Genomic DNA, 24,726 nt, shown 5'->3' with positions numbered 1-24,726 from the left:
TGAATATTCCAATACCTGAAATCCGAGAAGTGGAAAAGAGAGATGGGAAAGGATCTTTACCTTGGGCTCACATTTGGGCAGACTAGGCAGATAAGAATGTGTAGCTGTGGAAATATCTAAAAAGATTTATTCTCATCGTTTCACAACCACAACAAAAAGTGGCTCAACCTATGAGCAGCCAAACAAAAGTTCTTGAGTGCATCTGGCGGCTGCACACATGGTATCATCCTTTAACTTTTAAAGATTCATATCTTTATTTAGAGAGATCTCTGATAAGAAAGGAATTATTTTACCCAAGCTTTATAACAGGGAGAGGGAACTCCTATCCCCAACCTTTTAATTTGTTAGCTGATATTAGCAGGGAGTATGGATAAAGTCAACCGTAGATGAGATAAATCATTTCCATTTTCATTCTTGTCCTCCTTAATCTTTTCTAATCTGATCGTGTCATCCAGATGTGCTGTGATTGCAATTCCCAGATATCTCAAATAGCTATAGAATCATCTTAAGATATGCAGGGACACAGGAAACACCATTAAATTAATTCCTATGGGGAGGGTGATACCAAAGTAAAGCAGAAGCTGAGAACAAATGCAAAATGCATTTTCCTAACAATATATTGCTACGGTAACAGTGTATATATCATTGCATGTGTTCCCAAGTGGTGATATTTCCTAGGACAAAACTCTCTAGCAAAGGCTAAAAGATAAGTCCGTAGAAGATAAATTAAGATGCAGCAAGGCAGTTATGCGTGAACAAAAGGACATTTCAAGGAGAAAATATTTTCTTCCTACTTTGGTTCAAATTATGGCTCAGGAATGTCCCTTCCCCTACAGCTATTGATGCATTGCTAGGAATGTAAAGCTGGAATATACTCATCTGAAGCAGAGAGAGAGCAATACTATACAAAGATTTATGTTGCATTTTAACAGAACTATGAACATCATACTAAAAAACACTGCCTTAACTGCATTGCTACATTTATTGCCTCTGTATAGTCTCTATATATGGTAAAATGTCAGCTTCCAAGCCTTGAGATGAAGAAGGAAAGCTAATCACAATTCCTAATAATGGCAAATGCATTTATCACCATCAAAAGTTCTGTAATTTTGAAATTAAGTTTGTTCTTACTATGGCACTCCATGTTAAACGTTAACAATTACAGAATTACTATCCCCTCTATTAAATTCCTATTTCATTGGTGGAGACAGAAAAAGGCCTTATTGTTACAAATACAAGCTAATGCAGAGCAGCATATTTTACAAGTGTTAATGGAGAAACATGTTCTACAAGAGCACCTGTCCCTGTTCTTCAATTGCAGCTGGTATACATCTGTTCTTCTGTATCAGGACTTGTGTATATGCATGTGAACAAATTATTCCATTCCTATATGTATTATATAACTTTTTCACAGTGTAATTTTAATACAACGCCTAACAAATCAGTTGAAGGTCACAAGTTAAAGCAGAGTGTCTCTTTTCACTATTCTAATACATGCTGAGATTAAGTGGAAGGACAATAGTGCTGAATAGACTGTGCTAAGCGTTGAAAAGTCACAAATGCTTTATGAGTAGCATCCAACAGAGAACAGACTTTTCTTGGATCGCCAATGTACATCCTACAACATTCAGCACTATGAAAGGGAACCTTACTTATCTTCCACCTCTTTGGATCAGAAGACAAAACAATTCCTGTCATACAAGTGCAATGAATCTCTCTTATCTAAGAAGGAAAGGTTTGCTGCAAGTTCCCCACCCTCTTCCATAAAGAAATGCTCAGAAACATCTGGTAAGAAAGAGACAAGGCCTAGGACAATAAAGCAGACTTTATTGGAAGTGCCAAGGGCCACAACAATCAAAGCCTTCTCAAAGAGCATGAGGTCTGTGTGAGTGCTAATAGACAACAGCTTAGCTAACACTTCTTCTGCCTCTACTAACTCTTACCTGCAATCATTTCTGAGAATGCAGGTTATCACCCCAATTTCCAATATGCTCACAGTAATTCCACCCTGGTCTTTATCTGTATCCAACACCTGGGGCATGTTTATTAGATGATAAGCTAAAAGCAGGTGAAGTTGCTGTTTGCTGTATACTTTCCATTGAGAGAACAATGGGCTGTGCAAAATGCAGCAGCAGGCAAGAGGCGGCATCAGTATTCCAAAGTCTTGCTTGTCATCTGAGTTTGGCACCAGCCAAGCCGATAACGCCATTTCACTTCCGGGACAACCGTTCCTCCTTTCGCTTTGTTAAGACGTACTTGAAGAACTCATACACAGACCATGCAATAGCTGTGGAGGGCATCTGGTAAATGACACGTGCCTGAATCCCACGGAAATACGCAGTTAGCCCGCCCACGCGATACACCGTCCTGAATGCGTGAGCCATACCTGTGATGTGCCCACTAATGTTGGTATTCCGTGCCAAGGCTTCCTGGGTATTCAGCAATGTTTTGCAAACGTCCAAAGGTGTGGTGGCAGCAGCTGCAATGGCACCTGCACAGGCCCCTGCCACCATATGAGAACTAGGATTGTACTGTCTGTGGGGGTTGAGGTGCTCCTGTAGGGATTCATATGCCATGAAATGGATAGCCTGAAAGGGGATGTTCATGGTCAGCTGAGTGGTATAGCTTCGGTAGAAAGCTCCTGCCCCTTCATTGCACCACACAGCACGCACACAGTCTGTTACTCGATGGTAGGGAGAATTGTACATCTGCATTCTTTGTTTTACCACTGGAAATGGATGATAACCACAATCCGACCATATTGAAAGGTGGGAAAGAAAGGAAGAAAAAAAACTCTAATGAATAAAGCAGCATAAACAGTATGCATTCAGTGCACCCGTGCGCGCGTGCGTGCACACACACACACACACACAGAGAGACTCTCAGGCTTCAGTATTCAATACAGTCCTCACATAAGCCTCAGCATTGGAATATACTATCGATCTATCAAGCCTTACACAATTGCATTAAATCAGCAGACCCAGGTGCCCTCTTTCTAGATTGTGGAAAATATTTAGGACCATTAGAATTGACTTTCGGTTTTCTTACAGAAAGAACGGAACACGAAGCCATGTTTCAATATAATTTTCATTCACTTTTTCATGTTTATAATAGGGCAAGAGCATATGGTTGAGGGCAAGCTTTTCCAGAAGCGGCCCTTGCTCCATGGGACATCTTCCCATCAGAGATCAGAATGGCCCCAACCCTGCTAGTCTTTTATAAGTTCCTAAAAACCTGGCTATGGCCTTGAGCCTGGAGTTCTGAATGTGCCAGGGGCCCTGTTAACTGGCCAATACCTTATTCTTGTGTATCTTGAACTGGATTTTTAATGGGGACTTTTTCCTTGTTTTACTATTTTTATTTTTTTAAAGTTTTTAAAACTGTAAACTGCAGAGTCATTGACGAAGATGAGCGGACACAAAAATTGAACAAACATATTTCAGTCAATGCAATCCATCATTCAAATAAAATTTATGGAAATAATTGTTCTGTCCCCCTTTCTTCTCACACACAAGGGAATATTTCCTGGTGACATCTTCATGAAAGATGGAGCATACAGGAAAAACAGTATTACCTTCCGCTGGATTCATGGCTGCATCATGAAGCAACGTTGCCACACAGCCTGCTGCACCTGCAAGACAAGGACTGTTAAATATAAAGAAAAGTTGAGATGAGACCCATGAGGTCTTAATGACATCCCAGATTAGGCCATCACAATATTATATATGTGAAAACAGGGACATAAGCCATTCCTTCCAAGGGACAAGCAGCTCATGCAGAAGTAAACCTTAATTTTAAACAGCAGAAATAATCAAGATTCTAATACAATGTTTCTCCAAATTAATTCCATTTACAACTAGAAAAAAGAGGAAACAGAATATCTTCTAAACATCTTAGTTAAGATCTTTGTAATTAATATGAAATAAACAAAAGCTAAGATTATTCTACTATTAGTAAGCTGTGCAGCATTTCAGTTTTGATCTTCTACAAGTGTTTCAGAAAGAGTAAAAGCAGGGGCAGGAAGGGATAGGACTCAAGAGAAGGTACAGCTACTTTACAATGTTGCAGGCAAATGCTAATTTCATACTCTTTCTCCCTCTGCAGCATCTTTTGGATCCTGAATCTGAAATGTTGCATAAACCTACTATTTACATCCTCATAAACAGTCTTTGACTTTTGACCATTCATTGAGTGACTGTTCAAAAGTTACGATAGCGCTGAAAAAGTCTGCCCTTGCACTTACAACCATTGCACCACTCTCAAGTTCACAAAATTGCAATTCAGGCATTTGGCAACCAGCTTTTAAAACCTACGTCCCATAGTCACATGACAGCTACTGCATTTGTAACCATTTTTGCCAATTTGCAGCAAAAATGCCTATTAAAAAGAATGAGTTCACACTTAAGACCATGGGGTTTGCTTAATGACTACAGATGTACTAACAACCATGGTGATTCACTGACCATCATAACAACAATCATAAAATTGGGTCTGAATTGACTTATGACTGCAATATTCTGGTCCCAACTGTAATCATAAACCAAGGGCTATCTATACTATCTTTCTCCTAAAATGTCAACAAGATGCAGGGGGTGATGAGTTTTGTCTTAGATTTTAGGAGATAAAATACCACAATCAGATGATCAGAGATTAAGTAGAAGCGTTAGAAATAAGCTATTCTTAGGAAGCAGATTTGACTAAATGAATGGAAGAGCACCTGTTACAGCAAGCCTGGAATTCTCCCCATTCAATTAAGTTGCTAAAAGAAAGAGGCATTGAGGCAAATACAAGCATATGTATGTTAAGCATATCAGAATGCATGTTTTAAAAAATAGAAATATATGCAAACAATCATAGTCACTCTTCTACCACATCACTTTCTCACATAAGACACAAAAACACATGCCAGAAACCTCAATTGCCCATTTTTATCCCTAAATCCCTAAAGACCACACACTGCTCATACTGCTAACATACTGTTTTGCTGCAAGCAGAATACAGCATCATGAAAGAATGTCCATAACCTTGAGGGTTCAGAGAGTACTAATGCCAGAATAATAAGAATAAATCTGGCATCCTCTCACTCTGAGCCCCAACTGGTACAACTAGAACCCCAGGATGGGGTTAGGAGGCAGGAAGGGATAATACCGTTGGCCACGTGACTATTGCCCCCAGCATGGATAAGGTTGGTAAGTGTCTTTTTCAATTTTTCGTAGCAGGCGAAATACAAGGCATGGGCAGGACCAGCCCCTGTAGCGGTGATGTTCAATCCACGCATAGGTCTCCAGATCCCTTCAGTTCGGACAATCCGCCACAAAGCCTCCAGCACATTCCGGTAACGAGCAGCAGGTTCTGGTTGCAGGCTTTGCATCCTTGTCTGCCAGTGCGGGGATGGGGGGAGGGGGGAGCAGGTTAGATATGTTTAGAGATTTACTCAAATAAGTTCTCCCAGCCAAACTCTGTCCACCCACTTCCCGTTTACAAACCTTCAGCATTTGAGTCTGTGCTTTAATTCTGCTGTATGCTCTCTCTCCCTACTTACATGAGATTTTTTGCAGACAATATCATTCCGAAAGGTGTCTGGAAGTATAATAAACTTCCAAACAATTCCCCCCCCCTCCCCAAGATCTCCTATGCAATGGCTGAGTCCAATCCGTTTTGCAGGCAAAAAGGGACTTCCATCTGAGATGGAAGAAACAGATCCTACTTCTCAGTCGCTGGTGGCAATGCTTCTTAACTGTCATCTCAAGTTCAGGACTCGGAAGACTGCCCATTGCCACTTCCGCCGCCAACCGCAAAAGACACAATTACTTGTTGCTCCCTCTTCTTCTTGGCCTAATTCATAGCAACCACCCCGAGACGCGCATCCCTTTGACCTTCTGTCACATCTCCTTGCCGCTTATTGGAGCAATTCGGAGGGAGCCGAAGGATTCCCCCCACAACCGGTCAATGTCCGACCTCACGGAGCACACCCGTGAGGGGCCCTGCGCGATCCTGCTCCAGCCCTCCTCGAAGGCATCCGCCTGTCCCTGCTCCCTGCCCGCCCCGCTGCCCCTCGGAGGCACCAACGCGGCTCGCCGCCTCTCCTCACCTTGACACAGTCCACCGGGTACATAACGCTGTGCTCCAGCACCCCAGCCACAGCCCCTGCGAGCATGTGGGTGGAAGCGGCGGAGCCGCGGGGCAGAGCCTCGTAGTCCGGCTCCCGGCCGGTTTCCGTGTCCGTTCCTGTCCCCCCCTCCCCGCCGCCCCCCGAGGGCCACGGCCACACCCAGCCCGACCCTCCCCCGCCATCCCCGCCCAGCAGCAAGAGGAGCAGGCGGCCCGGCGCCGCCGCGCCCCGCTGACCGGGCCCCGCCGCGCCCCCTGCCCCCAGCTCCATGGCGCCTCCGTCGAGTCGGTTACGGGATACCCCACTCGGTCCTGCGGCTCCCGCTCAGTCCATCCCGCCTACTGGCACTGCGGATTGGTCGCGGTCCGTGTTCGCGCTGCCCTAGGCCGACGTGAATTGGTCGGTTGGCAAAGGCCGGCCTTGAGCCTCGCCTATCAAAAAAAGGTATTTGGCGATGCCCCTTTGACCTTTTGTTCTCTCCTCACTCCATTGGGCATCTTTCCGTCGAACGCGCTTGTACGTCGGAAAAGGGAACGGTCATTGGCTACGCCGCCTGTCAGGCTGGAAGTCAGCCTCGTAAGAAGGGATGGCCGTTTTCTATGGCGCGTGTGGTTTGTTTGGAGAAGCTGGTTGGTTTGACTTTAAAGATGACGCTGCCGTGGGTAGCGTGTGTCTCTGTGGCTCGCCAGGGAGGGCAGCCGAGCGCGGGCTCGTCGGGGATTCCACGGCTTCGCCAGCTTCTCAAATTTCGGCTGACAGCGAAGCCGATGGAGCCGAACTTTCGAAAGAGTCTCCTTTAGGCCCCCGAATTGGGCAACCTTCTCGTGACGTCAGCCCATGAAACTGGAACGCCCGCCCTCAGCCGAGAGCGGCCCCTCATTGGCCAGTGACGTTCCCGAGACGACGGTTGCTTAACGACGGTTCGGGATTGCGCCTCGGGAACTGAAAAGCCCCTCTGAATGTGCGAGCTGATTGGGTAACAAGGTCAGAAGGCGGGGCCGTGACTGCCGAACCGCTCAAAGCGGCCGCCTTGGGCCCGCTACGTCAACTCCAGCCTCGTCCCCATTGGCCGCTTCTGCCGAGCTCCCTCGTCCTGAGGACGTGGCTGGAAAGAGAGCCCCGGCAGGAGCTAGACGGAGGGAAGAGCGGTAAGTTCCTCCGTTGGGTGCCGGCGAAGAGGGATGCGCCCCGGGAGGGACGGGAGATCCGGGACCCTCCGATTCGGAGGCGTGAAGTCGCCCGGATACTTCGGGGGAAGAGAGGGGAATCGTAGGGGATTCAGTGGGCTCACAGGATCTTCCTCCTGGCTTTCTCCTCTATCAGCCCCGGGATCCTGTGGCGGAAAGGCAAGAGAGATGCGACTCCCTTCTGGAGACCGCAGTAGAGGACGCTGACAGAAGCTGGACAGCGGGGGTGACCATATGGCCAGGTGAGGTGGCGGGAAAGCGACGTCTGGCCGGTGAGCCTCTTCACGTGCCTTCCTTACGGCCGTCCCTTCCTTCCTTCCCGAAGCGAGGTCTGCATCCTCCCCAGGCGGCATGAGAATAGTTGATTGAGCCTGTTTAAGGACAAGAAACGGCGGTATCCCGTAGATTAGAGGAGCAAATAATCTCATATCCGAAGTTTCAGGGGGAAATGTGCTTCTTTTCCCACCGCCTGGGTCTTATAAACTGACCCAGCACCGTCTGGTCGGCATCCAGGACGGTTCAAAGATCACATTCCCTGCCTGCCAGTCGGAGAAGGTGACTGTATGATTCCCCTGGGTGTGAAAAGTGGGAGACAAACTTCCTCCTTTGCTGTTCAATTCCAAAAAGCAAAGCTGGCCCACAGGTAGGTCGAGACTTCCCGAAGAAAAGGGAAGAGATATGGTGCAAGGCAGCATTACATAGCTATATCAAAACGAAATTATTATCTGTCTGCTGGTGGGAATTCCGAAAGCTGCCATCCCGTCCACTGGAGAAAAATGGGCTGAGGGAGGCAGATGTAAATCACTGTTACAGTTGAATGCATAGAGGTAAGTCTCAGTACAATGGAAGAGGAGGAATTGCAGTGGGTTGCGATATAGGCGAAAGCTTTGAAGTCTTTTTCATTTATTCAAAGGATTTACAGTACTGTGCAAAAGTTGTAGGCAGGTGTGAAAAAATGCTGTAAACAAAGAATGCTTTCAGAAATATAAATGATGATTGTTTATTTTTGTCAATTTTCAAATTGAGTGAACAAAAGAAAAATCTAAATCAAATCAATATTTGGTGTGACCGCCCTTTGCCTTCAAAACATCAGCAATTCTTCTAGGTAAACTTGCACACAGTTTTTGAAGGAACTTGGCTGGTAGGTTGTTCCAGACATCTTGGAGAACTAACCACAGATCTTCTGTGGATGTATGCTTTCTCACATCCTTCTGTCTCTTCATGTAATCCCAGACACACTCAATGATGTTGAGATCAGGACTCTTGTGGGGGCCATGCCATGACTTCCAGTACTTCTTGTTCTTCTTTACGCTGAAGATAGTTCTTAATGACTTTGGCTGTATACTTAGGGTCGTTGTCCTGCTGCAGAATAAATTTGGGGCCAATCATATGCCTCCCTGATGGTATTGCATCAATGTTCCAACTGCCACGCAGTGATTTTTGTGAGACACGACTTCCACGATAATAGGAGAGGAGAGCCAGCCTGGAGACAGCAGCGATCCAATCAGTTCTAGGTCCATGAGGCAGAAAGTAGCTGAGAGAAGAGATGCGGAAGTTGGGAGAAGGCATGGGACAGGCTCCCAGTAGCGGCTGCTCGGCTTTGCTGTGAGGACTCGTCTCTCCTGCCTCTTTGCTTCCCCCTTGGGTCGTTGGGCGGCAGATCGAAAGCGGGAGCCAAGCCAGGTCATTCCTTCCAAGAGTTGAAATATAAAGAGTTTGTCAATTGCCATACTGTTAGATTGATAGGCAATTATGGACTATCTTGATTATATCTTCCTTAGAAAGAATTTGCTACTGTATGGTTGAGAAAAAAATCAAACTTCATTCCATGGAAACCCAACAAAGTTCATAGGGAGGGTTTCTTTGTATGATGGGCTTCTTGGGTCAACAGTGAATATCCGTTATCAAAAATGTAGGTAGAAAATTAAGCAGGCAATAGGCAATTACAAAAAGGGAAGCCAACTTTCTGAATTCTGTTTCTTTGCAATTAGTGACTTATAAATAGTAGACTAATGTTCTGAAAACCTGACCTAAATTAGTATATATTTTAAATAGCTGTAAAGCTATGCTGAAAAAGTTGTTTTCAAGGTATTGTGATAAATTCAATAGAAAAGAAGGGAATTCTTGATAACAGGGAGAAATGAGAGTATTGGATAGTAAATGAACAAATAAAATTACCAATCAAAGAAAATATTTGCACTTCAGGGTTGAAATGAGATGTTCTCTCTTACTCTTTCCTCTTCCTCTCTTCTTTCTCTGTCTCTCTCATCCTCTTTCTCTTTGTCTCTCTTCTCTTTCTCCTTCTCCCTTCTCTCTCCTCTTTGTCTCTTTCTGTCTCTCCCACCCTCTTTCTCTTTGTCTTTCTTTGTCTCTCCTTCTTTCCCACTCTTCTGTCACTTTCTCTCCCTTTCTCTGTCTCTTTCTGTCTCTCTTCCCTCTTTTTTCTTCCCCTCTTCCTCTCTCCCACTCTTTTATCACTTTCTCTCACCCCTTCTTCCCCTCTTTCTCTTTTTCTCTCTTTGTCTCTGTCTTGCTTTCCCTCTCTCCCTCTCTCCCTCTCTCTCTCTTTCTCAGTTTCTCTTCCCTCCTTCTCTTTTCTTCCTCTCTCCCCTCTTTTTTCCTACTTTTTATCACTTTCTCTCTCTCTCTCCCTTTCCCTCTACTGCCCAACCTGTCCCCATACTTATCTTCAACTGATCATGTTTGCAATAATTTACCTTTCTTTGTAAATAGGCGCAGTTCCCTTACCAGATCCCTCACTCACTCAAACACACATACACACAAACACACACATGCACAAAACCATTTTTCTCCATTCCAATTCGGATCCTATAAATCAATAACTCTATGAAATATCCGCTCAAATACTATACTTTTCCGCATGCACTGAAAAAAAATTAGAGGGAACATTGTATTGCGTGATGGATAAGTATCTGCCTGTATTTCTCAGCATTGAGACCACCATTACTCCTGACCAAATCTCCAACTCCATTTGCAGAAATACAGCCCCAAACTTCAAGGAACGTCCACCATGCTTCACTATTGCCTGCAGACACTCATTATTGTACCGCTCTCCAGCCCTTCGACGAACAAACTGCCTTCTGCTACAGCCAAATATTTCAAATTTTGACCCATCAGTCCAGAGCACCTGCTGCCATTTTTCTGCACTCCAGTTCCTATGTTTTCGTGCATACTTTAGTCACTTGGCCTTGTTCCCATATCGGAGGTATGGCTTTTTGGCTGCTACTCTTCCATGAAGACCCCTTCTGGCCAGACTTCTCCAGACAGTAGATGGGTGTACCTGAGTCCCACCGGTTTCTGCCAGTTCTGAGCTGATGGCACTGGTGGACATCTTCCGATTTCGAAGGGTAATAAGCTTGATGTGTCTTTCATCTGCTGCACTAAGTTTCCTTGGCCGACCACTGCGTCTACGATCCTCAAGGTTGCCCGTTTCTTTGTGCTTCTTCAAAAGAGCTTGAACAGCACATCTTGAAACCCCAGTTTGCTTTGAAATCTTTGTCTGGGAGAGACCTTGTTGACGCAGTATAACTACCTTGTGTCTTGTTGCTGTGCTCAATCTTGCCATGACATGAAACTGTCTTTCACAACCGCACCTTGGTAGCAGAGTTTGGCTGTTCCTCACCCAGTTTTAAGCCTCCTACACAGCTGTTTCTGTTTCAGTTCATGACTGGGTTTCAACCTACCTGTGACATTGATGATCATTAGGACCTGTTTGGTATAATTGGTTGATCATACACCTGACTATAATCCTGCAAAATCCCTGACTTTGTGCAAGTGTACCTATGAGAATTGATGCTGGTTTGAGGGCAAAAGGTAGTAACACCAAATATTGATTTGATTTAGATTTTTCTTTTGTTCGCTCACTTTGCATTTTGACAATTGACAAAAATAAGCAATCATTATTTATATGTCTGAAAGCATTCTTTGTTTACAGCATTTTTTCACGCCTGCCTAACACTTTTGCACAGTACTGTATATCCCTTATTTCAGCTGGCAGGTATATATTTTTTCTAATAAGTATAATCCTCCTCTGTCCTCTTGCTTCCAATGAAGGCAATGATGAAAAAAATGTTCAGGTACCAATTACACATATTTTAATCCCTCCTTTCCTTCTGCCAGAGTCTGATGGAATGATTCTTGGATGGCAGTTGGGAGGATCCAATCCCTGCTAATGATCCTCCAAGGACATCTGAAAATGGTCCTGTTTTTGTTTTCTTCTGCTTCTATCATGTGGACGAACCGGTGTCATGAGATCTCTGGGGAATGGGAGAAGAAGCTTCGCAGGGCTGTTGCTGGCATAAAAGAACCAGTGCTGCAGGCCTTAATGTTCTTATTTATCTGTGAAGCTCATGTGTGTTCCCAGTTACACTCTATGTTGTCTCCCAACCCTATTGGAAGATTTCCTTCTATTCCAGACTTATAGCTTTGAGCTAAATTGATTTTTTGTGGCTATTAGAAACATCTACACTTGGCTTTTTAATACTATAGTCCAGTGTTTTTCAACCTTGGCAACTTTAAGACATGTAGACTTCGACTTCCAGAACTCCAGATAGCTCACTGAGGAATTCTGGGAGTTGATGTCCACATATCTTAAACTTGCCAAATTTGAGAAATACTGCTAAAAGCATTGTACTTATAAACAACAGTGGTTGAGACTACATTCCAGTCTTTGAAAAAACTGTTTTTTCTTTTTCCAGGATCAGTTTTTCCTGCCTGTGTCCAGCATCTTGGCACTTCACTGTGCCTTCAGTGAGCCTTTGTCTCCGTCAGCGTTTGGCCCTGGTACTCCTGTTGTTTGCAGTCTTTCTTCTACTGATTGTGGCAATTAAAAATCTGTGGCACTGGAAAACTGATTCTCATGACAGGCAGTTTGAAAGGTAGGTAAATGGAGCATTGGGTTAGAATGAGACCTGTTAGGATAAAACAAATAATGCTTTCCAGAATGGGGGTGGGGTGGGCTAGAAGCTGCAGACAGGGGCCTAATTCCCCCCCAAAAAAATCTTCTATGAAAAGTTAGCTTGTTTTCGGTGTTGCCAATTTACTCTTACGTATTTTCACGCAATGGTAAATCACTTTTCCACTTGCAGGTATTTAGCACGTTATCGCGCCTTGGAGGCAACAGACACAAAGGATCCATCTCTGAGTTATGGGGTGGTTGTTGACTGCGGGAGCAGCGGGTCCCGAGTCTTTGTGTATTATTGGCCGCCACACAATGGGAATCCTCATCACTTACTTGACATCCGGCAAATGCGAGATCACAGCAGCGAACCTGTGGTTAAGAAGATCAAACCAGGTTTGGAATGTTCTAATTGCTTTCTGTTACAGTAGGCAGACATCCCTGAAAAGCAGGTGACAGATCCCATGGTTGTCCTTGACGTGTGCTGGGGCACATCTGTACTTTGGCAAGAGATAATGTTGATGTGACCTCATTTTTTAATCTGTTTTTTTTAAATTCTAAACACCTGTACAAACTAAAATGTTTCACAAATTCTATTCAATGCAGTGTAAAGATTATTTAGAGCAAGAATAATATTAGCATAATACCACACTCTCTTAAAGTATGAACAAATCTGCAGCTCCGCCTTGCTAAGGTTCAGTTTCAGCCTATTTCATAATAATTAGTATTATAAATTATATGTGTTAATTATACACATAGTAGATAACAGTTGGATAAAAACTTCTTCTGTTTTCAAAATACTCATCCAATTTAACTAATTTAATTAAACTGCTAATTTAAATTTCAACTTTAGATAATGGAATAAAATGTATCTATTATATGACATGGTCTCTTTTTTTCCTTCTCAACCAATATATTGCTTCATTACTTTTTTAAAAATAGTGATAAACTGGTATAAGAGTGAGAGGGTATTTTTTCAGTGTTAAAAGATCCATGTGCAGCTTCCATGTCTTAAATATTTATTGAGTAAATTGTACAGTAAATTAATACGCTTAAAAGACTACATTTTTAAAAAGCTATTTTAAAGCTTTATAATTTACATTAATATTTCCTATTTTTACGGTTTAATAAAAATGTGTTTAAGTTGAAATTTGGAGAGCCCATCCTCATTAAGATAGATATAAATATAACCAACTCACTTTATTTAAGGCTTTTTAAATGAAAATTTAAAAAATCAATTTTATATTTTGAATCAAATGAAAGGGAACAGAATGGAATAAAAATAGCACTTTTGTTAGAGCAGATATGTTAATACCTGTAGTTTAAATGGATAAATTTTTTATCACCTGCAAATTTATACATTTGTTTGGTTATATAAAATATATATATTTCCATTATTAGGGAGTAAAAATATATTGTTTAGATTTGTTCATACTTTAAGAGATTGTGGTATTAAAAATACTGTTATCTAAACTTCTGGTATATCGAAGTTATTTGATCTAGGTAAAGGAGACTAAAGAGACAGTTCTTTTCTTGAATAGGGATCTCTACACTGGCAAAAACTCCAGAGAAGGCTAATGAGTATATGAAGCCACTGCTCACCTTTGCTGCTGCCTATGTACCCAAAGTCAAGCACAAAGAGACACCACTCTACATTATGTGTACAGCAGGCATGAGGCTGTTGCCTGAAAAGTGAGTGATCAACAACTTTCTTAGACTTGATCCTGGCCTTTGGAGGGCTTAAAAGCAGGAAATACTGGGCTATTAGATGGGGAGTGAATAGGGAAGATTTCTCAAAGTGCAGAACTCTTGTGTGACAAATTTTCCGTAGGGTTTTAGCTGTCCCTTCTTTTCCAATTTCCCCTATTTTGTCCACTGTACAGCAACTTGGTTTTCTTCTTTTAGATACAGTTAGTGGAACTCCATTTCCATCACTGCCCTGACCCAATTTCTTTGTAGCTCTATATTAAAGCTCAAAGGTTTGCAAACTTAGAACTGAAAACTGTTCCAATAGAAAAAGGTTGGATTCTTGCACCAATGAGTAAAGAGACAGGTTTTCAAATTGATGGGGGAGCCTGCTATGCTCTCTGGAAAGGTAAACAGAGCAGGGTGGGTAAATATGTTAGGAGGAAATATTCCTCATTTGCTTATGGATCTTTGCAGGCAGCAGGAGGCCATCCTGGGGGACTTGGTGAAGGACATACCCTTGGAATATGACTTCCTCTTTTCGGAATCTCAGGCAGAAGTGATTTCAGGGAAACAAGAAGGTACGGATTCAAGTTTAATCTCTTCATGTTTCAGAGTGATGCAATAGAAAAGACAGACTGAAGATGTATGTATGTAGTGAAACCAGATTTGGCTGGAATTGGTGGGTGGATTTGTTCTTGGAGAATTGCTTTCTGACCCAATGTGAGCTGTTCTGTGACTTGCTTTGTTTTAGGGGTTTATGGATAGTGGAGGTCAGCATGCTGCTCCGCCTGCTGTTGATGTACCTGCCCCTATAAGGGGGTTCCTTTTTTAAAGCTGTACAGAAATGGTGTTGGAGCACCAAAGCTTTTCTGCTTCTTCGGTGGGTCTGATGTTGCATTTCGTGTTTTTTCTCTTGCAGGTGTCTATGCTTGGATAGGCATCAACTTCGTCCTAGGCAGATTTGATCATGCGGAAGGTGAGATTTAGAGAAAGGTCTGTTGAAATATGGGGCCTAGTGAATGTATGCCTGTTTGTCATTGACACATGAAGGAGGGAATTCTATGCACTTCTTCATTCCTAGCAGGGACAAGGAAATGGCTGTCCTATTGTCAGGGTTCCAAATAGCATCCAAATTTAAATCAGAGTCCAAGGCAATGTTTTGCTCAAAGTTCCAATTTATTAAGAGAGCCATGTTGGCACATCTGGGAAAACCCAAATCAGAAGGCTTCCTGGTTTTCCCACCCAGTTGAAAGTTCAAGATCTTGCCCCCACACCCATAAGTCCATCACATGGTGAAATCATCAACTGCCATGCTGGCAGTCTCCACCTATCCAGTTCCGGTCAGATGCAGAGGTGCAAAGACAAAGGATGACCTTGGTTTTCTAGAAAGAATTGTGTTATGGCTATATATCATCTAACTCCATACAATCCCCCCTCCCATTTTCCCACAATAGAAAATGCATAGTAGAATAATGGAAAGAATGGCAGGCCAAAGATAAAAAAAAAGATGGCTGCAGGTCTGACACCTATCTCATTTATTCCCTTTTGAGGCTATCCCTCAATAGAACAGAAACAGAAATAGTGAAAGGCATAAACACCTTTTTCCTTTTTCTTCTCCTGTTTTCTTTTTTTTCTACAATTAGTAATTTATTCTCTGTTTCGCTTCTCTTTCTACCTGGGCTACAGAGGAAGATGCACTGATTTCTGTGACCCTGTCAGGTCAAGAAGAGCCCATGGTCCGAAAAAGAACAGTTGGGATCCTCGACATGGGAGGTGCTTCCCTGCAAATAGCTTATGAGGTGCCAAGCTCAACCTCCTTTTCTTCCCCACAGCAGGTACATCTCTTGGCTAGGGAGGGTTTGAAATTGGGTGTGTTTGTGTGTGTGCTCAGCTAGGTTTAGCTCTTTAACACTTTTCCTTCTAGGAGGAAGCTGCCAAAAGTTTGCTTGCAGACTTCAACTTGGGATGTGATGTGCAACACACAAAACATGTGTATCGAGTCTATGTCAATACTTTCTTGGGCTTTGGAGGCAACTTTGCTCGGCAACGATATGAAGAACTGGTGCTGAATCAGACCATCGCTCACAACAGGTATCCTTGTGCTGCTGAAATGAATTTCCAAGACAGTTCTTATTCATCATAAGGTTTCCTAGGAGTAGCAGTTGAACTTTCTGTTCCCCAGGCTAAGGAAATCCCAAGATGGGGTTGAGGAAGTACAAGATGTCAATGAAGAGAAGGTGCAAACTGCACAGAATCCAATTATAATTATATACATAGAAAAAGGGGCTTTTGGCATGGGGGATACTTAATCAAACTCAACATTAAGAAATCATGGCATCTGGCCCTCTCAATTCCTGGCATATAGATGGGGAAGTCATGTAGGTAATGACAGATTTTATTTTCCTGGGCTCCACGATCACCACAGATGGTGACTGCAGCCAAGAAATTAAAAGACGCTTGCTCCTGGGGAGGTAAGCTATGGCAAATCTAGACAGCATACTAAAAAGCAGAGACATCAGCCTGCCAACAAAATGTGTGTAGTCAAGGCTATGGTTTTCCCAGTTGCAATGCATGGCTGTGAAAGTTGGACCATAAGAAAGGCTGAGCGACAAAGAATTGAGGCCTTTGAACTATGATGCTGGAGAAAACTCCTGCGAGTCCCTTGGACTGCAAGACGATCAAACCGGTTAGTTCTAGAGGAGATCAACCCTAACTGCTCTTTAGTAGGCCAAATCCTGAAGATGAAACTCAAATACTTTGGCCACCTAATGAGAAGGAAGGACTCACTGGAGAAGAGCCTAATGCTGGGAAAGATTGAGGGCAAAAGAAGGGGACGGCAGAGAATGAAGTGGCTGGATGGAGTCACCAAAGCAGTAGGTGTGAGCTTAAATGGGACTCCAGAGGATGGTAGAGGACAGGAAAGCCTGTAGGAACATTGTCCATGGAGTTGCGATGGGTCGGACTCAACTTCGCAACTAACAACAACATACTTAGTCAATACTTAATCAGAAGACTTATTTTGTCTTTCTCTCTAAAGATTTTAAAAAATACTACTGCCCTATGTTTTCCTGTTGAACAATTCCCTCTTTTTCTGCTACAGTTTTCCAAATTAAAGTTGGAATCGGACTGCAGGAATGATACAAAGTAATTCAGAGTATTTGATATAGAAAAAATAAATTGAGAATGTTCTCTCAGCATTATGTGTCTCTAAGATTTCATGACTAAACCTTGCTACATTTTAAAAAGTGTCTTGCTTTAATTAAAAAAATCACAATGTACGGTTTGTGTACTGTAATGCAATATGCCCAAAACAGTCCATATTGTTCTTCAATCTGCAATTAAGGATCAGATCTTGGCTGTTTCTGTCTTAGCCAGGTCATAATGATTGATTGATTGAATGTGCTTCTGTACTACTGAAAATTGTGACTCCTAGTGGTTTATATCACAAAGTATAAAAACCAATGAAAATCCAAAACAGCCCTATTGTGCTGAATAGCAAGGCAGCTCTGAAGATAGTACTCCTATTGCTGCCATAGGTGATTATGCCTCTGGAGGTCAGCTTATATGCTGTTGTTGATTGTTGTAGTCTCAAGTTTCAGGTATCTGTTATTAAGATGTGTATGTTTGTGTGTGAGTCTTTGAAAATTTGGGAAGTAACAAACTGGGTATCTGAATGAAGCCAAGGGAAAAATTAGTGTTCTGATGTGGTTGGTGCTGTGAATTTGGAATGCTGTCTTAATTTTTACAGATATATTTATTTATTCATTTATTTGTTGTAGGTTGCGCAGTGTACAAATAGGTTTGAATTCTGAAGTGCCAGTCTTAGATCCGTGCCTACCAATGGGAGTAGAGGATGTTGTGGATAAAGGTGGGCAGGCAATGCATGTCAGGGGCCAAGGTGATTGGAGGAGCTGTGCAGAACAACTGCGCCCCCTACTGGCTGGAAATAACAGCAGTGGAAATTCGTTGAGCAATTCCTATCAGGCAACCATTGATTTTAAGAACAGTGAATTCTATGGGTTCTCGGAATTCTACTACTGCACTGATGATGTGCTGCGTTTAGGAGGACCTTATCTAAGCAATACATTCACACGTGCTGCTCAAGTGAGTATGACTTTTGCCTTGATAATTTTCTGTGTATCTCTTTATTTCTTACACTAAGATCCCTTTGCTTTACTACCCTCCAGGATTATTGTAGCCTGAGCTGGTCAGTATTGCTACAGAGATTCCAAGACAAGCTTTACTCACCACATGCGGACCTCCACCGTGTTAAGTAAGAAGCCATTCTTACCTCTTGCAGTAAAAAAACGGGGAGTAGAAGATGTACTAAATCTATAGTCCTATGTTTGCAGTGTTGGGATAAGAGCCTTAGAAATTACTAACATGAATCCAGATCTGCATCTTTGCAATGAAACTGATATGTTCTGTTTGCAGGTATCAATGCTTCAAGTCAGCTTGGATGCACCAGGTTCTGCATGAAGGATTCCATTTCCCTAAAGATTACTCTAGCTTGCGTACAGTGCAGTTGTTATATGACCGAGAAGTGCAATGGACATTGGGAGCCATTCTTTATAAAACCCGCTTTTTACCTCTCAGGTATTATAGGATGTTATTTCTTGAGCTTTGTGAGTTTTTCTCTAGGAGTCAAGTCATCTTGGGAACTCTCAACATCAGCCTTTTGGAAGAAGAGTTTTAGGAGATATTTCCCTTCCTTTCATAAACTGTTTGTGAGATTTGAACTAACACAAGCCAAATTTTTTAGGTATCTGGGACTTAAATTTTCTTCATGCATTTGAAGGTTTATTTACCTTCAATTTGAAATCCTGTCACTTGACTTTCAGGTCAAACTAGAATATATGAACTGATGTGGAGGTTAGGTAGGAGTGTAATCTTCTTCCACTGAATGAGCCCTTAAAGAGATCACAGCTCTGGGAAGGCAGGTGATATGGAAGGGAGCCTTATCACAAGAAAGATGAGTGGGAGCTCTATGTCACAGTCCTTGTACCTCTCGTGAAATAAAAGACACCATAACTAAATGGTGTCAAAATTCTCATTAAACAACATCACACATTAGCAGGTACAGGATAATGTATGATTAAAGAAACTATTAAACCTCAGTTTTAAATCCCTACTTAGCTATAAACCATAAGAGAAGACTTTGGGCCAGTTGCTTCCTAACCTCTCAAGGCTATTAAAATGATAACATTGAGGGTGGGGGGGGGGAGGGAAAGAGAGGGTTTACATATAACACTCTAAGCACTAGGAAGAATGTGATATACAAGAAGTATAACAGCCTATTTTTGTTCTGTTTCAGGGACATCCAACGGGAGAGCTTCCATCAGTCACACAGCTCTGGGTTCCATCTTTCCTTTGTCTACAATCATTATCTGTTTTTTGGGTGTATTCTTGTGGTGACCCTTGCAATTGGGCTCTACCTCCTCCGTCTGCGCCGTATCCACCATCAGCCTTTGCAATCAGCACCCCTTGATCTGCTGTGGCTAGAAGAAGTTGTACCACTGCCAGCTCAGAAAGAAGGCTCCTGACAAAAGAATGCTATCAGGACTGTTGCAGTGACTGTCCAGTGTTTCCTTATTGGCACTGGTTTTTAACGGGCCAAAAGCTGTGATTCCCTTTTTCCCCCCCAGTCCAAAATACTATAGCACTCCTTGTTAGCCTCAGAGTGGCTGCTCAATATTATTCTACCCCAAGGGCCATGGCTGCCAGGGGACTTCAGATTGTGTCTGAAGTTCCTAGCTGGGATAGGACAATCATGTTGCAGGTGTTACAGGGCAAGGACCAAAAGTTCGCTTCCATCCCTGTTGGAATTGGAAACAGAATCAATGCAAATGACCAAAGAAAACTATCTGCTCAGGAAAAGGTGGGTGGGAGAACCTGTATTTGCAGGACCAAGCAGCTTTTCTGAGGAATCTTCTGCAAAGGAAAGTGAAGAGCTCATACTGGTGCTTGCCCTCTGTTTTGAATAGAGGCTACTTCTTGTACCAGTGGCTGAGAGAGGACAATGTTTTAAAATGGAGGATCCATTGGACAAAAAAAAACCACACTCTTAAAACCAGAAGAAAAAGAAGCTACAATTGATTGCTACATTCTGCCTTCTTTTTCCCAAGTGGTTTTCAAGGAATTGAATTTTGCACATAGAGAGCATGTCAGATTCTGTCAGAATTACATACATGATTGGGGATGCTCCTTCCTTGGGCCTTTCATCTATTTCTAGTACAGGTAATCCCCCAGGTACAACCGTGTATTTAGTGAATTTTCACAAGAACAAATTTATTCAGGAAAGTTGTTAAAAAAAGAAGGCTTTGTAGCCATGTCAGTTGGATTCAGTCACTGCTGCAGCGGTGGCCATTTTAAACTGTGACTTTCCTTTGCCATTCTGCATTACGACATGCAATTTCCTGAAGTTTGCAGGGTCTAGAGAGGCTTGAATTGAGTAGCAATTTTTTAAAAAGTCCTTGCCTGTCTTGATAAGTTTGAGCTTAGCAGGGGCAAGTGATTTTTTTTCTTTTAACCCTGCAGCCATAGTGACCGTAACAGTTTTCCAAAATGTTTGGAACACCCCTATTTTTAGAAATGGACCATTCCAGTTGCAAATAGCTCCTGTTTTTCCACCAATAAGAGAGTAGGCAGTATATGCACCTGTGTCAGTTGTTTGGTGTTTTCTGTAGCACCATTTGAATTTGAGTTTCGGTCATTTTGACCGCAGATCTTTGTTAATGTATTTTTATAATGTCAGGGCAAAGTTTTCCACCAAAAAGAGTGCAATTTGGTGATCCAAACTTTGAAGAAACTGTTCTAAAACGGTATGGAGAAGCAGAGTGTGATCTGAGTGAAGTGGAATCAGATGGTGATGAAAATTTTGTAATGGATGACAAAGAACCAGCTGCTGGCAGTGATTCTGACATCAGCGATGATGAAGTTCCCAATGAAATTGATGACCAGGTACAATCTACATCGTGCAATAATTTATATGGCAAGAACAAACTCAAATGGTCTTTGGCACTTTTTGAAAGCAATGGTTCCAGAACTGCTAGTCATGTTATTGTTGTCCAATTACCTGGACTACATCCAGCAGCTAGAAATCTCAGAAATTCAACTACTCCCCTAGAGATTTGTAAATGATTATTTTCTAAAGAAATGATTAGCGCCATCATTCCGTGGACCAATGCAAAAATTAGAGAAGAAAGATTGAAGTTCAAGGATGAAGAAACAAAAAATGACCTGCGCAATGTGGCTTTGATAGAGATCAAGACATTTTTTGCTTTACTGCTCTTTACATCAATTTTTAGCGTCAACCATGAAAACATTGAATGTCTTTTTGCTACAGAGGTCATTATGACCTCATGTCTGTAACAGCTGAAAGTATGTCTGTGGTTAAGGGTTAAAGTGACTTAAGCTGAGATTCTGTAATACCTGGCCCCACCCCACCCGCTGCCTGGAGATGCTTGAGCTGTCTTTAAAAAGCAACTGCAAGCGGAAAGCTCTGGGAGCCTGCTTGGAGGCAGTTTAGTTCCTGAGCTGAAGGCTGCACCGGAAACAGCTGATGAGCAGCTGTCAGCAGCGGAAAAAGCCTCTCAGTTCCGTTAACGATGGCAGTTAACGCATTGGAGAAAATAGTCAGATTTTGTTCGTTTAACAACCCATTTGATTCAGTTGACGAATTTGATTTTAAAAATTCGTAAAATTGAGTCTGATTCATTTGAAGAATTTTTTTGACTTACGACCCTAATGGGCAGGCTCCATTAGGGTCGTACCTTGACGACTACCTGTATAGCAGAAAACTATCTTGAAACACAAACCATTCTGGATAACGGAACTTGTTTCAACAGTGACTGTCTAAATCAACGGTGATCTACATTTCATAATGTATTTGTTTGAATACTTGAAATCCAGTGAATTGTAGCAATAAATTACACTTGAGCTACGTAATCAGAGTTTCTTGAAACCATATTTGATGTTTCTTTTCTATAGCCCATGGAGATGCACAAGCCATTATTCCTCACGTGCCTTTCTACTTGGTTGAAGACCTAAAGGAATATACACCCAAAGTCACCCTGTCAGCTTTCATGTGTAAGGCAGTGCTAAGTTCGTAGTGTCCTGGCTTCTAGCCTAGTACCTTAATCAGACTAAACTGGCTTTCAGTCATGAGTATATAGACTGAAATCACGCTTGGCAACAAAATCCCCACCCAAGATTTGATTCTTTAAAATGATACAAGTGATACAAGTAGTTTCATTGTAGATAAACTCGCCCAATAGGACCCCACCAACAGTAGATCACAAACAGTACTTTAATTTTCACAATACAAGTTTATACCATATTTATATTTACAACTGGTAGTTAACATGGACAATTAGAAATGTCTAGGCAAATACACTCTGACAGAAGAACCTTTGTAAGCAAAGATCAAGGTGTGGAGAAACCTACAAATCTACCATGTTTGAAATGGAAAAAAGTTTCTCTTATTCAGAAGGATGTTGCAAAGCTCTTATCAACAGTGATTCAATCTCAAGGGTATAACCACTTATTGTACTGTACTACTTACTTTGCTGCAATTATGAAGGAAGGATCCTTAATAAAAACATTTAAGATAATGCCAAAATATTGGTTAAAATTGGAAGGCAGGGGATGGTCACTGGTGGAAATGGGTTGTAAAAGATCCATCATACTTTCAACTGGAAAGGGCATGGGTGAAGCCTGAAACAGAAAGATTATCATTGGTGAACTTTCCCAAAAGAGAGAGAACCTGTCTTAGAACTGTAAACCGCTTCCCTTCTCTGCCTTACACAGACAAAAAGAATAACAGCCTGTTGGATTCATAAATTTTGGTCATGGCAGTTCTGGCCTAGGACAAGTAAAGAGTCAAACTTGGGATCTCTTGAAAATAATAATGCAGTCAATCCTTTTTTCTTTCCAGTTAGTTGATTACAACCAACAAGAAGCTAGTCACTTCTATGTTTTTATGAGCATGAATAGGTGGATACATACCTATTAAATTGGTCTGTAACAGCCCAGATCATTCCCACTGAAAGAGCACGTACCAGATGGTATCATTCTTCAGCTGAGGGCCAAAGAGTGGATTGGCTTGAGAAAGAAGTGCTAAAAGCCAACTGCAAGAAAAAAGGATACAATTCCTGTATACAGAGTCACAACTAAGAGCAAAGAAATTAATTTAAAAACATGATACCGTATGTATACTTGTTTATGATGAAAGAGAAGACTTAGTAAAGAATACAAGGGCGAAATGAGAATCTGAATGTAATTCAATTAGTAAGTCGTGTCGAGGAAATTAAGAAAAAAAACATAAAGAAGTGAAAGAAATTAGTGAGAGCAAAAGGAACTTCTAAAACAATGATACGGTACAAATGTTTTGCCTGAAAAAGTGTTAGAGAATAGAATAATATCCCAATGGAATTAATGCGAAGAGAACAAGGATAGAAGGTATGGAAGCTATTTGGAAGAGGGTGAAAGGAATTATGTTACAAGTATCATAGAGCTGAGTTATGCTTATGAGAAATATGAGAAAAGATGCTTGGTCAAATTATGTTGAAAGAAGCTGTGGATAATAAAATGGGCATATAAATAACTAACAAATGTTTGCACTGTTCCAGTGGCACAGCAGAATAACATCATCCTACAGCGTGCTAAGAATGGAGTATCTTAATATAACCTCTTCTATCTCAGATTACTTTTATTTTCCCAGAAAGGAGGAATTGGGATTATATTACTATATCATCCCCAGCTAGAAAAGCATATGTCTTTTTTTTTTTTTTAGAAACAGCCCCAGTTACCTCATTCCCATGATTTACTTACAAAAGATAGCAACAAACAGCAGTTGTCACCAGCATGGTAATAATCACTCTAAAGAAAAAAGAAAAAAAAAGTTAGAGAAACATATAAGGAAATTTCAGGGTAACAATCAAGAATTACATACTAGGCTGCTGTACACATAAGGTAATTGTACTGTAAGCTATTATTCTTTTGAATCTACATCATGTAACAGAATCCTACCAGATGATCTAGTTAAGTCTTTTGGTACTTGATTATCTATTGCAAAATCAAGGAGCATAAATCAACGCTTGCCCCCACTTCCCTTTGGTGAAATGATACACCCTATTCTACACAAAGCATTGATCTGTGATGGCACAGTTTCTGAAGACGGACACATCACTTATGTCTCTTGTCTTGTCCTACTCTTGGCTGGGGATTCAAGGGTCTCAACAAAAGAGGGCATTGGGGAAAGCAGGCTAGAGGGCACGGGGGTGGGGGAAGCAGCTAGATCAGCATTTCTCAACCTTGGCACCTTGAGAATGTGTGGACTTTCTCTGGATGGAGAATTTTGGAAATTGAAATGTACAGATCCTCAAAGGTTGAGGAACACCGAGCTACATCAATGGCTTCAAGGTCTTGAACGTTTTCCTATTCCTACATTTTCCTAAGCTATCGATGCTCCATCCATCCTGGGGCGTCAATAGCTTAGAATGAATTGAGATGGTGTGAATGGGAAGGCGAGGAAGAAATAAGGCGGAAAAAAGGCTCACCCGCGATTGGGCCCCTTCGGCACCAGCCACGGACCCGCAAAACCCACGAGCCCCCAGAAGATGGAGAAGAGGACCATCGGCAACGCTAAGCCGTGCGCCGTCATAGCGAGACCGTTTCGGATCGACGAGAGGAGCTGTCCACTTCTGCACAACCCAGGCTCCGCCCACTCTCTCCGATTCCCGTATTCATTGGTCCCTTGGACAGCCTCTCCGGCTTGCTTCCGGATCAACTCCGCAGGCGTCGCGATGATTGGCTGGCCC

The 24,726-nt window shown here is 42.2% G+C and overlaps 3 protein-coding genes across 4 annotated transcripts; 1 reads left to right on the top strand and 2 right to left on the bottom strand.

Moving 5' to 3' along the window:
• Positions 1-1,807: 1,807 nt before the first annotated feature.
• Positions 1,808-6,397, bottom strand: SLC25A28 (solute carrier family 25 member 28). Of its 2 annotated transcripts, none has more exons than XM_081955188.1 (4): positions 6,092-6,397; positions 5,149-5,377; positions 3,575-3,631; positions 1,808-2,728 (listed from the first exon to the last, which is right to left on the bottom strand). In XM_081955188.1, the coding sequence occupies exons 1-4, from the start codon at positions 6,380-6,382 to the stop codon at positions 2,211-2,213; spliced, it is 1,095 nt and encodes a 364-aa protein (XP_081811314.1). In that variant the 5' UTR covers positions 6,383-6,397; the 3' UTR covers positions 1,808-2,210. The 2 variants fall into 2 exon arrangements, with proteins under 2 accessions (XP_081811314.1, XP_081811313.1); XM_081955187.1 differs by lacking the exon at positions 6,092-6,397 and adding an exon at positions 5,487-6,071.
• Positions 6,398-6,501: 104 nt separating this feature from the next.
• ENTPD7 (ectonucleoside triphosphate diphosphohydrolase 7) lies at positions 6,502-19,575 on the top strand. Its single transcript, XM_081955153.1, has 13 exons — positions 6,502-7,260; positions 7,436-7,541; positions 12,018-12,197; positions 12,408-12,613; positions 13,759-13,909; positions 14,381-14,484; positions 14,826-14,882; positions 15,593-15,741; positions 15,831-15,997; positions 17,686-18,010; positions 18,094-18,179; positions 18,341-18,502; positions 19,221-19,575. The coding sequence occupies exons 2-13, from the start codon at positions 7,534-7,536 to the stop codon at positions 19,447-19,449; spliced, it is 1,824 nt and encodes a 607-aa protein (XP_081811279.1). The 5' UTR covers positions 6,502-7,260; positions 7,436-7,533; the 3' UTR covers positions 19,450-19,575.
• A 2,618-nt stretch (positions 19,576-22,193) lies between these two features.
• LOC309393237 (V-type proton ATPase subunit e 2-like) lies at positions 22,194-24,644 on the bottom strand. Its single transcript, XM_081955206.1, has 4 exons — positions 24,466-24,644; positions 23,738-23,785; positions 22,913-23,034; positions 22,194-22,621 (listed from the first exon to the last, which is right to left on the bottom strand). The coding sequence occupies exons 1-3, from the start codon at positions 24,567-24,569 to the stop codon at positions 22,941-22,943; spliced, it is 246 nt and encodes an 81-aa protein (XP_081811332.1). The 5' UTR covers positions 24,570-24,644; the 3' UTR covers positions 22,194-22,621; positions 22,913-22,940.
• Positions 24,645-24,726: the final 82 nt, after the last annotated feature.

This window comes from Natrix helvetica (genome assembly GCF_964273705.1).
Source record: "Natrix helvetica genome assembly, chromosome: 5".
Taxonomy (NCBI): domain Eukaryota; kingdom Metazoa; phylum Chordata; class Lepidosauria; order Squamata; family Natricidae; genus Natrix; species Natrix helvetica.
Note: the sequence above shows the minus strand (reverse complement) of the source record. Positions and strands in the feature narration are given on the sequence as shown.

Coding starts and splice junctions, on each gene's coding strand:
- SLC25A28 (XM_081955188.1), bottom strand. CDS start 6,382: ATGGAGCTGGGGGCAGGGGGCGCGGCGGGGCCCGGTCAGCGGGGCGCG. Junction 5,378..6,091: donor ACCCGGTGGACTGTGTCAAG/GTGAGGAGAGGC, acceptor CCGCACTGGCAG/ACAAGGATGCAAAGCCTGCA. Junction 2,729..3,574: donor AGCCATGAATCCAGCGGAAG/GTAATACTGTTT, acceptor ATCCATTTCCAG/TGGTAAAACAAAGAATGCAG.
- LOC309393237 (XM_081955206.1), bottom strand. CDS start 24,569: ATGACGGCGCACGGCTTAGCGTTGCCGATGGTCCTCTTCTCCATCTTC. Junction 23,786..24,465: donor CCGAAGGGGCCCAATCGCGG/GTGAGCCTTTTT, acceptor TTTTTTCTTTAG/AGTGATTATTACCATGCTGG. Junction 23,035..23,737: donor GCTGTTTGTTGCTATCTTTT/GTAAGTAAATCA, acceptor TTTTTCTTGCAG/TTGGCTTTTAGCACTTCTTT.
- ENTPD7 (XM_081955153.1), top strand. Junction 12,198..12,407: donor CATGACAGGCAGTTTGAAAG/GTAGGTAAATGG, acceptor TTCCACTTGCAG/GTATTTAGCACGTTATCGCG. Junction 13,910..14,380: donor ATGAGGCTGTTGCCTGAAAA/GTGAGTGATCAA, acceptor GGATCTTTGCAG/GCAGCAGGAGGCCATCCTGG.